This window comes from Bombus bifarius, unplaced genomic scaffold (assembly GCF_011952205.1).
Source record: "Bombus bifarius isolate JDL3187 unplaced genomic scaffold, Bbif_JDL3187 scf7180000008176, whole genome shotgun sequence".
NCBI lineage: Eukaryota > Metazoa > Arthropoda > Insecta > Hymenoptera > Apidae > Bombus > Bombus bifarius.
This window is the reverse complement of record NW_022884493.1, coordinates 986,819-1,004,526: the sequence shown is the minus strand read 5'-3', so window position 1 is coordinate 1,004,526 and position 17,708 is coordinate 986,819. Positions and strand designations below refer to the sequence as shown.

Sequence of the window (17,708 nt, the reverse complement as noted above, 5' to 3'; positions counted from 1 at the left end):
GACACCGGGCGTTCATTGTCTCGTGGATACTCGAAACATTCAGAAGCTACGTCGATCAATTGTATATATCGATATGTGCGGAAAGGTAGTTACGTTATAAACGCTGCTCTTTAAATGTACGTTAGAATCTATAAAAATAGATCATTCGCTTCTGACGAATCGAATTATCAATCGTACGCTTATTTAACGAAACTAAGAAATCAATGAAACGTGCAGTTGATCAGTTTGACTTATGAGAGACTCGTTTGACGGTTCAACCGCGATTTCGATGATTTTAGAACTCGCGTCATCGTTAACGGGCCTGCTATCGATCAACTATGATCGTCTTATAGCTCCTATGTAAGCTGCTTTATTTCATTCGTTCTGTTCACTCGTTGGCTTATGCCCACTGGCGCGACAGCAATTTTTCTTCTCTTCTTCAAGGATTTTCAACGCGGACACTTTCAACGTGAGTGCTTTTCTACAGCGTCAAGAATATTACTGTTGGATAGTTATGAAATAAAAATGTTGCATATTATTGAATTAGAGTGTGTGAGATACGTGATTACTCGGAAGCTGTGTGAGTTATTAGAATTATTAGATTTATTAGAAAGGGTTACAGTAGAAAGGACAGAAATATACAGGCGCTAATGTTCAGAGAAGAAATTGAGCTGAAAACAGGTTTCAAAAGACATTATCGAATTGCATCGAGGGTGTTGGAAACAAGAAAATGACTTGCGAATTTGATTAAATAAAATTGATGCATTCGCTCATTTACAAGAGTAATTTCGCAACAATCATTGGCGACTCTCGACTTTGATGCATTAATTTCTGAGAAAAATCGATGTAATTGCATTGGAAAGCATTGTCAAGACCAATATATACTAAGATTAAAATATTACGAAAGTGGGTAAAAGTTATAAAAGGCTTTATAAAAATACTCGTATATTATTCCTAAAGAAACGCTTATTCAATTTTGCTTTGATACGAAGATTAATCGACGAACCTTCCGAAAAATTCCAACGAATATTCCAAGGGAGCAGACTCGATTCCGATCCACGATTCAGGTGAATGAAACTCGCAGTAAAATCATCCGATGCGTTGTACGAGTCTTGTCTATCTTTCGACAATTATTCCAATAATAAGCGAGCCACGGTAACGATTGTACCAAACGGGTGCGCGATTTCACGTGACGGTATTTCAGTTAACAACAAAATAACAAACACGAGTATTAATGCTTTGATCAAGTAAAATCATCGGTAACCTTTACTAAGGACATAGATATAAACAGACATATTTAATTATTACTCATGCACGAAAAGGACTGACGAAGAAAAAACCATCAACGTTAGGGGAAAACACAAACCGTTAGATCTAACACGCGACATTCGGGGACACGCGACTATAGCGCGCGAGCTACGCACGTTCAATGGAGTTTGAAATCGCGCTGTGTGAAAGTGTTGCGCACACGCGTTCGTAAAAAGTAAAAGTAAAGAAATTCCATCGTGGGCTCGTCCGGGATTTGAACCCGGGACCTCTCGCACCCGAAGCGAAAATCATACCCCTAGACCAACGAGCCAACTTATTAGTCTCTTTGTTAACCATATATAAAAACCACCAATTAACATGTATAATAATTCTTATCGCGATCGACTGATTATAATAATTTACTGCACGCGCGCATTCTTCCCGTCCGAGCAACCTGACACGTGTAAAACAAGCGATCGATTACACAGATAAATTTCTTCCATCTTCCAAGAACATAATTATCACGAGACAATTGATCGATTAAGAAATTTAAAGGCGAGAAAAATAATCGTACGCTGAAACGACAACGAACAATCGATACACGTTCCTCTGGTTTGTTCCCCCAGTTGATTCCATCTAGATTGATCAACGGTTTAGTTTTTGCCATGACCCGTTCAAAGTTCCACGCTGTCCTGAGCGGATTGTCCAGCGGATGAAAAAAAAAAACGTTAATTAGCTCGTTCGAATGGGAGCCGGGGATGCGAGATCCTCGGAGTTTGTGCGCGTGGCGCCACCTGTGGTGGAAACGTTGCATTCGCGATTAGCATTGCGTGTTGTCTTCGACCTGGCAATTGCCCTGCCAGCAAGAAGATACTCCTCCGTTTCGATCTATCGCAACAAAGTTGCGGAAAGGTCAGAAAGTGCGTGATTGCTTTTCATCGCTGCAACGTAATTAGGGTCGCGTCAGAGTTGTCGAGCTAGAAACTCGAAGTATTTTTTGCTACGCCAACTATGAACCGCCTGCGTTTAATACTCGTTGATACGGTCGAGTATTTTACCGAGAGGAATCGTCTCCAGGTAACGACGAAACTTTTTAATAGTTTTATACGGGGGTTATAAAGGTGTTCCCGTTTTAATGATCGCAATACTTGGTCCCCCGTGAGAAAGTCCAAGTTCCCCGTTGCCAAGTATACAGAACAAAGAAGCGACAGAAAATTTCTAGTGCGCAAAAATGACCGGCTAAAAAGGTAAAAATATAAAATGTTTCTAACATTTTTTACTATTGTATTGGCTATTATCTAACGGTCGTGGGTTATTTCTTTCGACCCACGGACGGCAGTTCGAACTCGTAAAAAGTTATAGAACGACCGTTCCGACAGACCCATCGTAAAAAAAAAAAAAATGACAGAAATGAGAAAAAAAATTTCTGTCACAATTTTTACAACTGTATACATTTACAGTGCCGCGGAATGACACACTCATTCCGAAGGACATCGAGGTTGATTAGGCGATTCCATAAAAATATCATCCCTCTTCCGTAAAAAATACACGCGCGTTTATGGTACAGTTCGTTCAGATAGAGTTTTGCTTGCGACGTAATGACCATGGTAACAGTATGGCAAACGGCCGTGGAATACCTTTGTTTCTATAAATCCTACTAATGTATCGTAAAACGAAGGTCGAAGATCGAGCTTAGGGCTAAAAAAACTCGTTTACGAAAAAGGTAGCAACGCTAGGTGATTAAATATTTATCTAGTACAAAAATAGATTTACAAACCATTTAAATACTTCCTCAAATATTAAGACAGACTCGTCCTGATTATTATCTTCATAAGCTTCGTTAATGACGTTGTTGCTCTTTGATGTGCAATGTATAGTTGGTTAGCGCGATGACGACGCTAACCTACGACAGTCCCCGTGAAAATTATTATTTTCGAAATATGTTTTTTTTTTTGTCTAGATTACGTCAGCGCGCGTGATTTCGTGGAATTAAAAGTGGAAGAAATGAAAGGCGACGAGGAATGCGCGATGCGAGCTTGACACGACTACGAGGGATTTCTTTTAAACTAATTAACTAAAGCGACGACCAATTGCGAACTATGGGTAATTTTACATCAGTAAGTATCGTAGAGCGCAAAAATAAAGAGTGAAAAAAGAAGGGAGCAAGTAAAGTAAGAGAAGTAAAGAAAGACTTTACCACGGTAGACGTACAGGTGCAAAGTTAACACGCGATTAAACACGTTGTAATTAATTAATTCATCACCTCTAAAATGTTACTCTTCGCTTTTTTATTTGTTTTTTTTCTTTTTTTGCTTTACCAGCAATCTTGGTAAATGAATACAAATGATTTGCCAATGAGTAAAAACCTGTCGAATATGATTTTGATTCTACCTTGAGATTCTAAATAATTTTATATAATTGATCGTTCAAATTTTCGTCCATACTTCCGTCCATATTGCATAGGATAAAGTAAAATTATATTTATTGAAAGCTCAATGAAAAATCGGACGTTTGTCGTCGATGGTCGGCAATATTTATCAATATTACCGATGATCATTACGATTAAGAAACTTCTAGATTCTAGACGAGGTAGTCGACCAATTTAATTCTTCAGCGACTCGCACATAATGTTTATCATCATCGGTAGTATTCGTCGAGATTGGTCAACATTCCAACAAACAAACTACGATCACATACCTAAGGCAACGAATCAAAGCACCAAAAATTCAGTTCATTGACAAAATTTCCACGCTGATACACTTATTGCTATTCCTCGCCAGAAACTTTATCCCATCTTTATCGGAGATATGAATTTCTGATTCCTTTTGTTGAAACGTGTCGACTCAAAAAAGCCCACGATCGCGTTACTAATCGAAGGTTGCTGCAATAAGCTCCTATAGGTTGCTGCTATAAATTCATGATCGACTAACATCTACAATAAGGAATTTACGCGCTTTACGCGTACAAAATCTACTACATCTTCGCTTGCTATAACGAAGGGTTTGACGACGACGCAATGCGTGTCAATAATAAATCAGGTAGGTAAATTTGCTAAATTCGTATTCAGCCAAACTGAGTTTATTCGAGTGCGCCCTACCATGCATTTATGGCAGTGACGAAAAAAGTGTTCGGGAACAGAGGATCGTTATCGGTACTGTCAACTCCGGTGTGCAAACTGGATGCGAAGCAGGTACGCGTCACAAGTCCGGCGGTTCTCCGAGAGGATAGGAGGTCCGAGCAAAGGAGGAGAAAGAGAAGATCGAAGAGAGGGTAGAGCAGCGAAGCCCCTCCCTTGGATCTCCTTCCCGTCGGCCAAGAGAATCCCTCCGGTCGACCAGCAGGACCCCCCACCAAAGATACGAGAGGACCCGCGACCCACCTGTGCCTCGGATGGACCCTGCACGCTTCTCCGCTGAACCGACGCACAGTGTGCCCATAAGGCCCATTCGAGGTATACTTACGAGAGCGCACGAGCCTCATCCAGCGGACGAACGAACGAACGAACGATCGAGCGGCCGACCGATCGAGCGGCCGTCCGATCGAGCGAACGAAGTGGGACCGTAGAAAATAATTGGAGGTGGGGGCTGATTCAAGAATCGACGTGGACACCCTCGCCATCCAAAGTCATTCACCTAACGGTCATCGCCGCGTCAAGAATCTTCTTCTTGTTCTTCTTCTTCTGCTGTCATGTCTTCCGTTAGTCGATTTGATCAAGGGGATACCCGGACGTGTCGTTAAATAATTAGTCGAAAGAAGAGCAAACTCGAAGACGGTTGACCCGGTTTTTGTTTGGAGAATAATTCGAAAGGATCAAAGTGTTGTTTCGAGGTACGACGTGAACTGTTGTCGCGGGCCTTTAAATTCTATTTCGGCCTTGCGAATTCATGTGATCGAACTGTTACGGGAAAGATTACAACTGGTAAGTCGTACAGTGAAATCGTCTTTGGTGTCTTCCGTAGGAGGAGAGAGTGAGTTTACAAGTGAACTGGATTTATCTATCGGATGATTCCCGATAAGTTCGTGATACCCGACGCTCCAAGTGATTGCGTAGAAATGATCGTCAGTGTCGCGGATCTGTTAAACATCGTGATGACAAAGTGTCATGATGAACGCTATATCGTAATTAAGTAAAGGATCATCCTTCGAAGATGTCGTTGATGAATCTCGCGTAATCGTTTCCGTCTTCAAGGTACGTGATCACGTTGATTTACGAAAGGTGATCGGTTAAAACTGGGAGAAGCGATTCCCGAATCTGACAACTAGCAATTACAGGTTTCCTCATCGCGTTTAATTCGAATGGTATCGCGCTGTCGCTCTAAGTTAATAACAACGATCTTACGTTCGCTGGGTATTTTCCTCCACGTTATTTCGCGATACATTCGTCGCGTTTAGAAACGAATCGCCCGGTGTGCCTACAAGTTGAGAGGGAAAACCGAAGGACGATCTTCATTTCGTAATTCGAGCGCGTGCTGACGACCGATTCTTTCGTCTTCGATCGTGACACGATACAAAAAGCGCCATTTATCGACTAGATTTTAACGATAGAAAACGTGTCCGACATGAGAATTCGTTGTCGATAAGGTTAACTCGACTGAAAGCCTTGAGGTATCGTGATTAGGCTAATTATTCGATTCATTAGATACTCTGCGAGGAGATCGTATCGTCGTAAGTTTAATTATTTAACGATACCGAGGAGGAACTATTCTCACCGCGTGTCACTCAAGATAAGATTCCATGTGAAACCTAGTTTTCACATCTATCGTTTGGAAATATACCGTAACGAGATTATATTATATAGTTAGATGAAATCGTAGAGATCTAGATGCGATACACACGGAAAAGAGACAGAGAGTCGTATTACATGCATCGTGTCGCGTTTCTGCTCGAGCATATTCGACCGTCATACAATAGCGCATGTACAGCGCATTGCGCGATAGTTTGATACGAATCTGTACGAACTGGCCTATCGAAGAGCGATAGAATAATAGCATCGGAAACAAACGGTCCACGTTGCATCGTTCGAAGGCCGATCGCCGGAGCACGCGTTGCGGAACGCCGTTTCGTTTCGAAAGACCGGAAGTCGCTCTCTGCAAACTAGATCGCGATGCTTCGCGAGGATGAGGTCGAAAGACGCCGCACGTGTGACGTGAATGAACCTGTTTGACGATCCGTCGATCGTTGCTAGATCTCGAACTTTTTCCTTTACGTAAAGTATTTAGAAAAATATATAAAATATTCAAAGTACAGTAGCTACGAAAAGTATTTGCGCACGATTGTATCTGTTGTAGCATTCATACGTACATTTATTTATTCGCTTCAGGTATATTACACTTCGTATCAAGAGTAATGAAACGGAAACGATTAACTCCACCTTTTGTCAAGTTATCGATTTCGTTATATCGATACACGGTCAATAAGCGATTTAAAAGGAAATCACTTACTCACATAAGTCATAGGTAAGTAATATCAAATTTTAGAACGAATTGAAAAGGATAGTATGTTCCAAACAGATAACGAATTCCGTTTCAGATAAAAAAATTTGATCGAAATTAAAAAACAGAAAAATGTTTAAATCGCAGGGTTTGACGACAATTACTATCGCTTTTTATTATACATGGTCCTCCATAATTATAGTTCCTAGCGGTAGAACAATTACCTGCTTGTATCTACCTTGGCCCTCTAATCAGCAACCTTCGCTCGAGTATTTAGGAAATCGAAGATTAACCGTCTTTCACTAATAAAAAGACGACTAACGGTCTGCAGCACACAAAACACTTCTTTTTCTCTTTTACGATCTGAAAGCTTAAAAATCCAAAAACATAAAATCCTCGAACATCATAGGCTGGAAGCTTTAAAGGAGATTTGGCAAGTTAAATGATTGTAGGATCGTAAAGCACTGGAGAAGTAATTCAGTACAAAAGCGTGTTTGAAAACGGAACTAAACTCATTTCCGTAAGCGTGCGTCGTGGGAAAAAGGAAAATTCTACAGTCGTGCTTAGACGACGTGCCGCGACGAAAGTAACGAGACGTCGGTCATTTAAAATAGTTCCGCTAAAACAGCCGTGCGCCGACTTTCACGCGCATGTAAATGAAGAAAAAATCCAGCGATTCCGAAGAAACCTCTCCTCGCGATCGATTGGTCAGCACACGGCGTCGTCGTTTAATTAATGCGCGAAGTGGCGTTGATGGTAACTGGTGGCTTTCAGCAAAATCTTCTGTCAGCCTCCATGTGTATTCGCGCGCGCGCGCGCGCGTTTGTGTGTTTGTGTGTGCCAGACACAAAGCGGAAGAGCGTCGTGGTAAGTGTTTTTATCGAGAAGGTCAGCTCTAGAAAGGAGGACAATCACCGAGCGGCACCGTAGGAACTCCGATTGATCCCTTTAAACGTTTGAACGGTGCCGGTTGCACCTTCTCGTTCCGTCCACTCTCTGTGTCTTTCCGTAGAATCGAACGATGATCGGCGTCACTATCGGCGATAGAGTAGATCGCGCTGAAAGCTAGGAACTGCGGCACTCGTTACGATTCTCACGGCTTCGATCGACTAGCTGGACGATTGCACCCGCGAGATCTCGACGACGAAGACTTACCGTCGAAGGTGGTCGGATGGAAACCGAACGGCACGTCTGTTCGTTAATTATCGATCGAATAATCTTTTCGTATAAGTTACGCGTTTCAATAACGACCGAGGTAAACTTTCTCTCCCTTTGTAATTCACTTTTTCCTTGGAACAATGGACGGACGCTTTCCGTTATCAATCTCCGAGCGATCAAGCGAATCTTCAACGTTTACTTGAAATAATTATCGTTCGAACATGTATATTGTAGGACCATTAGCGGCAGAGGGTACGGCAATTTCGTTAAGTAACTTCTAAACAGGATCTATCGACGCAAATGCGAGGCCGGCTTAATTAATCAACAGTTTTATTGTGCCCACGGAGAAACCGTAATTAAAAGTCATTTGTTAGGGGAACGTTAAATCATCTATCATTCTTTTCGCGTCTCGTATTCTATTAAGCTCATAAGAGCGGGTATCTCCGCACGATGTATCCGTTGCGACACGCGAGCGCAACAATATGGCTTAAACTCTTAAACATTGGCAACTCGCATCGAGCGCTCGGGAATGCAGGCACCCCCTGAATGGCTCACCGGATGCACACCTGCAATCAGTGCAGGTTGCGATAGCTCGGGCGCATCGTCGAACGTTCCTCGACTCTGAGGATCGATCGATCTAGTACGGAACATCAATCGGTAAGTAATAGTACAGAACGAGGATGTTTGAGCCGAGCCCGATATAATCAAAGGAGATACCTCCCTCTCTTAAAATATCAACAAGGCCTTCGGGCTACGTTTAACGAGAATACGACGTCGTTTAAAATCAATTAACCAACCATCCGTTACTCTCTATTTATCTCGTTCTCTATCTTCGACGTTTCGTCCTGGTATTGCCGTGTTCGATCGATTTCGCGAGGGCAATCGTCGAGGTCCAGCAAACAAACCGCGATCATTGCTTCACGTGGATACGCCAGTTTTTCCGCTAGATTCGAAAATGCTCTGTAGCAATGCTGTTAGCACTAAGCCGTGAAAAGATTGTTCGCTCCTTTCTTTCTCTTTCGCTCTTCTGCATTCTTCGAGTAGAAAACGATCGTTTCGGACGTATTCGCCAGCTATTATAGCCAGTTTATACGATAATAGGTGTAGTAGATAGATCCAGCGTTTATGAAAGTTGCGGGCGACGAGGAAGAGGCGAGAAAGAATAGGCGAGGAAGAACAGGGGAGGAAGACGACGAAGTGCAACAGGCGACGAAGGCGAAGAGAAGGTTGGACGCGCGCGGTTAGTGTCTAAACAGAAAAGAATCGAACGCGGAATTAAAAGTATGCGTAGGCACGTCGAGGCATCGAGCGTCCGCGAATGAGAAGTGTCAACGACTGTGGGGTGTAGGTCAGGAAAGAGAGACTCCGTTGATCAAACAATCGATGTCTCTTCCATTAGCTGGGATTTACTTTCCCATTTAGCGACAGTCTGTCATGTATGAAAGTCGCCGCAGGTGACACCGACTCCAGGTACCCTCGGGCTACGTATGTGGGTCACTACTATTGTCCCATATTCCCTCTTCGTTGTAATTCACGTGGTGCGGAGGCGGCGGCGAGTAAAAAGGACGACAACTGCGAGAAGTAAAAAAGAGAGGAAGCGTATCGGGATTCGCGTAAACGCGGTTGTCGACGAGCGACGAAAACTCGATCGGTAGAACGAGCGGAGAATGCGCGTTACCATGGAGAAAATTTTCGAAGCGTGATGTCACTTCAAGCATTATGCAAATGGTTAGACGATCTACGGGCGCAAAGAAGACGAAGTAAGGAATAGAGGCGGCGAGGTGTGAAAACGAGACCGCGGCGATCTGTTTTCTGGACGAGCGACTAAAGAAGGCGAAAGGAACTAGCCAGACTAAAGAGAGACCATCGCGAAAGAATAGAAAGAAAGAGGGAGAAAGAGTGAGAGAGAAAAAAAAGCAAGTGCAGGAGGGTTTTCCGCTCGTTGAACGTAACACGCACCGCTTTGCACGATCCAGCGATTCGCGCGTACCGCGCAAACCGGCGAATTGCGCAACGAGCTTCTTCTCTTTCCCAATCGTGCGATCGGTTGTGGGCACACGATAAGGCTTGCATTGTGATTTTGTCGAACGTTTGAAATATACGCGAGTGCATTACGCGACATCGATTTTGTTTTCCCCGCGGTTTCGACATTTACCGTGACGGAAACCTGTAATCGTCGGAAGAATTACGAATTACCTAGAGGGACAAAGCTTCGTTGCATCGATAGATGTGAAAACAACGAGCACGTCCTGTTCGAATAAAACGGGGCAACTTCAAAAGAACGTTATATTCTTTGTGTTGCAGATGAATCAACAGTGCAAGGTGTGCGGAGAACCCGCGGCAGGCTTCCACTTTGGCGCGTTCACCTGCGAGGGCTGCAAGGTAAGCCGGCTATGGATCATTTCAACGATACGATATGGGTTTCGTGGAAGTTCGAACGGTCGAGATAGCGATCAAATTGAAACGGCAGAGTGATATTTCGTATCGATTCCGGGATAATTGAAAGGCACTATCGTCTTGTAATTCGGTTGTAACAGGCTCCGTTCTTCATAGTTTCGTCCAACTATTTCGAACGTATCGATCTGAACGAAATCGTGAGAGAGATCGCGAAAGAAAAACGGTGGAACGCAGATTCCAGACATTTTCCAGCAGGTTTCTTTTTTCCTCTGCTTCTTTTCTGCGCGTTGTTGGCGGCGATCTTTTCCACAATTTCGCAAAACTGAGAAACGTTGATCGCTTTCACGAGCCGCTTCGTGGCCGAGGTTAAACGTTTGACTAGGCATGCGTGTCAACCAAGCCCCCCACCCCCGCCCCAAAAGTAACAGCTACCATGTTTGGTGAACCGCTCGGCGATCGCTCTGTAAGGAGAACCAAAATTTCTAGCTTCAAAGGGACGTTCAAGGAACATCAATCGACCGTTCGACTGATTTCTCCTGATTAAAATGATCTACGCTATTCTAAGCGATTATTTATGCGACGATTCGTTTATACATATTTTAAAATAAATCTACATAAAGATTCGTTCGAACGAACTCTAATAACACGTGGCTATACACATATATCCTATAACCAATCACGGTTATTTAAAAGTCAATTTAATAGCTTTAAAATAATAATCAGTGAAAGATGGGCCGAAAATTACACAATTGTATATTCTAGAAAGAGTAGGTCATTCGAATCTTCTTGACATCGTAAGTGTAATATAAATAGAAATATATATACGACGATCGATTCTTCGATCACAAATCGGACCTACGAAATCTCTCGAAGAAAAATGAATAGCCGTACGGTCGATTCGTACTATACCGCGAGTCGAGCGTAAAAGCAAACGATGCCGAGTAGAATAGTAGGAAGGTGAAAGAGGGGAGAGCTGACATGCTACGGTGGGCCTGAAAACGAAAATAACGAAACGAAACAATGTCGAGCTGACGTAATCGTGAACTAGGGCGGAAACAATTGTGGCAGACAAGTGCGAAGCGCCGGAAGCACCGCCTCGAAGCCGCTCCGCGATCCGAGCGAATTGACGAAACGCGCGTGCACGTGCTCGCGCGGCCACAATGTCTCCCGTTACCGTAGATTTGTCCCACGATCGGGATGCATATCGTTCACGGTGAAAACTCGAAGAGCGCGGCTCGCCACGGTCCTTGAATTCGTATTACGAATCGATATATAGTCTATGTAGCGAAACAGCGAGCGATTCGCGGTTTATCAGGTCTTCCAAAAAGAAAGAAGTATGGAAGCAGTGAAAACGGTACAACGGTTCGTTATCGTCGTCCATTGAGAACGAATTTCGATCTCTGTCGTTCCTCTCCTTCTTTTTCTTCTTCTTCTCTTTTTCCACGGCGTGAGTCAGAGATACGTTTCTTAGGCCACGAAAGTTCAGCCGTGGCGTAATTAGCCGGTCTATTTATCGGGCGGTTTTCGAAAGGAAACCGTAACACAATCCAACTGTGGAAGGTTTTGACGATGAAAAGGCGCGAGCCGGCACTTTGAAGTTTCAAACTGCTGTCCCGTTTGCATAACACGAGGCGCGCGCCACAAGGGGGGCAGGTAATAACGGTAGCATTTTCTCGATTGTGTCATCGCTTCTGAACTGTCGCGCATAGTCCCCTGATCTCCTTGTTTCCTCGTCACGAACGAACTTTACATCCTTAGAACGAGAAAAATTTGAACGATAACAATGACAATGACGATTACTGGGATGACGCTACAGATGGACGAACGACGAGAAAGACACAGTTACATATAGTTACATGTAGCACAGGCCACGATATAGGAAAATTGTAAAATTAATCCAGCAGAAAATCACAAATGCGACTTGATCTTACTGCGATCCCGAATTTTTATGTTTCAATATTGTTCTTACCGCGACGAACAAAAAGACTATTGCTTTGACTTCAGAAAACGCTTAATCCAAGTTTCCAAGTATCCGTGTTTCTTGCTACACCGAGAAGGGATTAAAGGATCAAAGGATTTCGGGGAATAACAAAAGAGCGAAATCAGTCGATGCCGCCGATAACACTATAACTTACGACCTCGTAGCATAGTTCTTTTTATATTATACCTAGTATGATATATTATACTAAAAAGTAAACGTCAAAGTCAAGTGGAACACGGTGGCGGATCGTGGGTCTCGGCAATGCGCGCATCGGGATCACTGGGACGCAGGAAGAGCTCGTTTTCAGAACAAACGAACCAGAAACGATTAATAATATAGCGTGCGTACGAGCAGAAAAAGCGAAAGTGGATGTCGCGTACACGCTGAGACCTGCGTCTCCTTAAAGACTGATCATTAACTAAGAAGGGCGAAATTTTCTATCAGGTTAGACAGGAAATCGTAGGTGTTTCGGGGCGCAATACTTGGGACTGGGCTTCAAATGGATACGTTCGATGTCTGTCATAACGAACGAGGTCTTAAATTGCACGCGTTTCGTAAGACAAAACTTTGCCATTAGCTTTTCGCTATCTGCCGTGGTTGCTCGCTCGATGCAGGCGCGTTCGAACTATTAGCTTATTCGTTATCGTATTTATAAGTAGCCGGCTTTATTCTAACATACAAAATCATTATACGTTTTCACAACTGAGGTTTCAAGCTTCGTTTAAAAAAGAATATTTTTCAACCTGTCAAGCAGTTTCTGTTTGTTGTCGCATCGAAATTGGCTTTTCTCATTACCGTAAAAATAAAAATGCTGTACAAATAAGAAAAAGATTGTACGCCGTGTATGGAGAGAACGTGTTGACTAAACGCCAGTGTCAGAATTGGTTTTCGAAATTTCTTTCCTGTAATTTTGATCTGAAAACTGCTCCACGTTCTGCAAGGCCGGTTGAGGCTGACGAACACCAAATAAATGCATTGGTGGACGCAAATCGTCGCATAACAACGCGAGATATTGCTGGCAAGTTGAATTTACATAACCGAATAAAACCATTTTTTCCATAAAAAAAGAAGAGAACCCTCTTGCATTTCCATACAAAAAACGAAACTATTTTACGAACAACCATAACTCGCCGTGTAGTGAATTCCATTCGAATCGAAGGTATTTCTCGACTCGATGCAATCGAGTGGAAGTAGAACGCATCGATGTGTCGAAGAGGCGCGCGAGTAGATCGAAAAGAAGCAGGGAGAATATGTGTAAACGAAAGGAGACCGTTTCGTGACGCCGACACGGAAAGGCAACGGTGTCGGAATCGTGGAATTGCACCATTTGGGCAATTAGCACGAGCACAGTAGGCCGCACGCGCCTACACCGGCTGGTTCTCCGCGATACAACATGAATGAGACAACGAGAGCACACTGTTACCATCTAACAATTTTGCAGTACTCATTATGAGCGTGACAATGCCGTTGCAGCCGCGGCGGATCTCCCAGCGAATCTTTGACCTCTGAATTTGCATTTAAAGAGCATTCTAGATTTTGTCTCCCTTTGTAGTCCTCAGCTGAAGCTTGATTCCTTTTGTCGGCGTAATTAACACGAATAAAATTATCATGCTGCGTTATTGTCGTATTAGCAACAACGAAATATTTCTGTTTCAGTCATTCTTCGGAAGATCCTACAACAATCTAAGCAGTATTACCGAATGCAAAAACGGTGGAGAATGTGTTATAAATAAAAAGAATCGAACAGCCTGCAAGGCTTGTCGTCTAAGGAAATGTTTACTCGTGGGCATGTCAAAATCTGGTTCGCGATACGGCCGCAGATCAAACTGGTTCAAAATTCATTGTCTGCTACAGGAACAACAACAACAACAACAACAGCAACAACAACAGCAACACTATCAACAGAATCTTCCTAACCAACCATTGACGCAACAACGAAAACCTATGAGCCCGCCCATTGGAATTCATCCAGCCCAACGAAAGGACGATGTCCTGATGCTAAGTTTGGACGACTACAAGAACTCGACATCCCCCAGTATTAGTTCTCCGGAATCGCACAACAGCGACAGTTCCGTGGAACTATCCGAAAGAAGAGCAGCCTTCTCGGGTCACCCAGGCTTTAGACCGTTGCATTCACACCTGCAACCCTCCGTAGCCGATCTGTCAGCGCTCAGCAAAGAAATGATGAGTTTACCCCTCGGGTTTCATCTCGGTGGAATGTCTCTGATTCCACCCGCGTTTCTACCACCGCCGAGTCTCACCATGTTCTCACCCTATCATTTATACGCAACGTCACACGGAGCTTCTCACCCCTTGGTACCAAATCATTCTTCGAATCTACTACAACACTCACCCATCGTTGAAGACATGACCAGTCCAATCAGTCCCTCTACGACTGCTACCACTACCACGACCATTAGCATCGATAATAAACACTCGTGTGCAAATAATAATAATAATAACAACAACAACAACAACAACAACAATGATAGATATGCGCATAACAATAACGTTCAGACGTCGAGACAGAGTACCTCGCCGAGCGAAGAAACTGGAGAGACGTATACCAAGAGAGTCTATCTGGACGCAGTGTTGAAGAGTCAACGAACACACGCGGAAGGTTCTCCGATAGTGAAGGAACATTCGGAAAGTGGTTCGCCACTATGCAGTCCAGGATCGGAAACGGACCTTCCACCTCAAGATAACCCTATGGACCTATCTATGAAAAGGACGGCCACACGAATTAATGATGCAACAGAAGAAGACGAGATTGACATGGAGAGCGTGAGCGATCGAGACAGTCCCCCCTTAAAGAAGAAATCAGCGCCCATAGATCTAACGACGAGAACCTAGAATTGAAATATCGTTTGTTCGTTCAACGACAGACGGAATAATTCGTCTCGAGCGTCGAAATAAGTTAATAAAAAACCGGCTGCCAAATACGGCGTGTGATATCGTAATAAATTACATTTTTCTCCCCCCCCCCCATAACTGACTATCTGGACGTTCCAACGCATGTTCAATAATGGAGCGAGTTTGCCAGAACCGCACAGTATCTTTAATTGCGCTCTCTGACGAAGTAGGAATTATCGGATCAGGCTCTGATTGCGAGATACGCATGGAGACAAATCATTCGCGCCGAATAGTTGAACGCAATCCCGCATAAATATCCACGGAGACTGGAAGAACGAAGGATTAACGTCTCAATTCCGGGTAATCACGGCAAGGATCGCGAGTCACCGATCGATGGCTGGTTGTGTAATAACCAATCGACTTTAACGAGAGTCCTCCGCTTTAATTAACGAGCGCGCGCGCTCGTGCGGCAATCACATGGGGTAGACAAAGACGAGAGACAAGGGAGTCAGGATGGAGAAAAGAGAAAGAAGAGAAGAGCCCGAGAACCTGGCACTGACGCATTTGCAGAAGCAGGAGAGCAACGACGGAGTGCAACCGTAGTGCATCGGTTGATAAACACGTCAAACTGCAGGGTGCACGTGTTCGGAACGTGCGTTACAAACCGCCGTACACGTGTAGAACGTTGCCAACCGTTTTATCTTACAAGCGTTCGACGCCTGCCAATGTAAACGCCTCCGTCGCTGCCGCTCTACCGCCCCTTCTCTGATTTTGTCCCGCACCTATTTACACATCCTTGCGCCTGAGGAATCTCCACCGATATGAGAATTGTAATCACGACAGGCCTTGCTCGATTTTGTTCATGGCGATTCCAGAACATTTCGGTGAAATTCCTCAGTGCCCTACCATTATTGCAGGATCGGGCTCTCGCTGAAACAACGTGGACGATACTTTTACGATCTTCGTTGTCCAAGCATAGCTTGCTCGAACACAGATTTGCTTTTAGTAAGACATTAGATCGTGCACGATTTACGCCACGTCGCGCGAAATGGAGCTCTTTAATTCCTTTGAGATGCTTGTGTTGGGTCGGTCCTCTAGGGAAATTTTCACAGACCTGACTGTGACAATATTTTGAAACAACGAACAATACTGTATATTTGAGGACAATCCAATATTTCAACGAAAGTAGTAAAAGCGTAGATAATCGTATATAAGAGGTGTGTAAATATGAATGTAGTAAAAACGAATGCATTCGCATTAAATACACTTCGTTAAGCACGAACGGTGCAACGAAAAGATATTGTCAATAGTTTTCTATCCTTACCGCTAATTATAAAAATAGTCAACAAATGGCCAGTATTTCCTTTAATGGTTAATATCCTTGATCATATTGCGATACTGAACACATGCAATTTTCCCTACTTGACTTACTAACCTTACCAGAACCGGCCAAATGAGACCGGTTTCAAAGTTTAATTTAAAATTGTATTTACATTCATTGTTATTTCTTGTTTTTCAATTTCTGTTAATATAAGAATTTACATAAAGTTAGATGAACAGAAGACCGAAACCGGTCTCATTTGACCGGGCCTGGTAAGGTTAGTTTAAATGATACTTATGTCGTTATCACAGGCACGCTATGATTCCATTTGTATCGAAATATTTCAGGTAGCAAATAAACAGAGAACGGAGGTGTAAATAATAGTTAGGTAACTAGGACTTGCGTGAACGGGACCCGGGCCAGTAGGTACTTACTTGTATATAGCTAGTAGATATTAGCGACTAATCGATCAATTACAATGCTCGAAATAATTAGAGAAATATGATTAGGATTACTATGACAATAACAAATACTATATGCATGCTGCACATTGCAAAAGGTATTGATTACCATATTCTAATAACACTAATTAATTTGAGCAATGTACTTTACGAGTTTAAATAATTATATAAATCATTTTTCGTCAAAAGAAAATGAATGATAAATGTAATACATTACAATGTACTTAATGTAATTATCGACGTATACGTTACTTACAAAGCCACGCTATTTCACAAGTAAAGTACAAATCTATGAATTCCTGGGCCCTCATATTTGTAAATACAAATTACATTTAAAAACCATAGCAGTGGAGTTCCAATATCTAGGTTAATGTATAAGGCTGTTGGTGAATTGAACAATTTTTATCAGAATATGCTCCCGTTTTTAGCGATATTGTTGGAAGGATACTAACTTAGCGTTGTTGATCAGTGAACACTCTTTAAAACGGCTCTACGACGACTTACAATGTAATAATTATTAGATAAATAGTAAAATTATCGATTTATTAGAGTTACAGGCACCATTCACTGCCGCGCTAAACTAGTTAATAGAGCGTTAATTAAGGCGTTAATATACAGCAAGCTATTTTACAGAATTTTGGTACAAACAAATGCAAATGATAACGTTAACAAAAAAGCTAAAAAATTATTAAAAATACATAATTAATTTGAAATTAATCGAATGTTATTTTCAATTCACTTACATTACTCGACGACATCTCCGATTGCTTCTCAGCGCCATTTAATTACATCTCCATGAATTGTTGGTGATTCCTAAAAAAATTGCAAATTTGGATAAAAAAAGGAATAAAACGTAGTTAAAATAATTTTTCGAGATA

General features: G+C 42.7%; 1 protein-coding gene and 1 non-coding gene across 2 annotated transcripts; one reads left to right on the top strand and one right to left on the bottom strand.

Moving 5' to 3' along the window:
• Positions 1-1,486: 1,486 nt before the first annotated feature.
• On the bottom strand, positions 1,487-1,558 carry Trnap-cgg. Its single transcript has one exon. It is a non-coding gene; the product is annotated as a tRNA-Pro (tRNA).
• A 2,977-nt stretch (positions 1,559-4,535) lies between these two features.
• On the top strand, positions 4,536-17,547 carry LOC117209389 (knirps-related protein-like). The gene is made up of 3 exons (XM_033451385.1): positions 4,536-5,416; positions 10,122-10,199; positions 13,852-17,547. Exons 2-3 carry the CDS (start codon positions 10,122-10,124, stop codon positions 15,046-15,048), a joined length of 1,275 nt encoding a protein of 424 aa, XP_033307276.1. The 5' UTR covers positions 4,536-5,416; the 3' UTR covers positions 15,049-17,547.
• Positions 17,548-17,708: the final 161 nt, after the last annotated feature.

Bases quoted from the DNA above. Each gene is read 5' to 3' on its own strand.
- LOC117209389 (XM_033451385.1), top strand. From the start codon at position 10,122: ATGAATCAACAGTGCAAGGTGTGCGGAGAACCCGCGGCAGGCTTCCAC. The intron at 10,200-13,851 runs GTAAGCCGGCTA...TTTCTGTTTCAG, and splicing joins TCACCTGCGAGGGCTGCAAG to TCATTCTTCGGAAGATCCTA.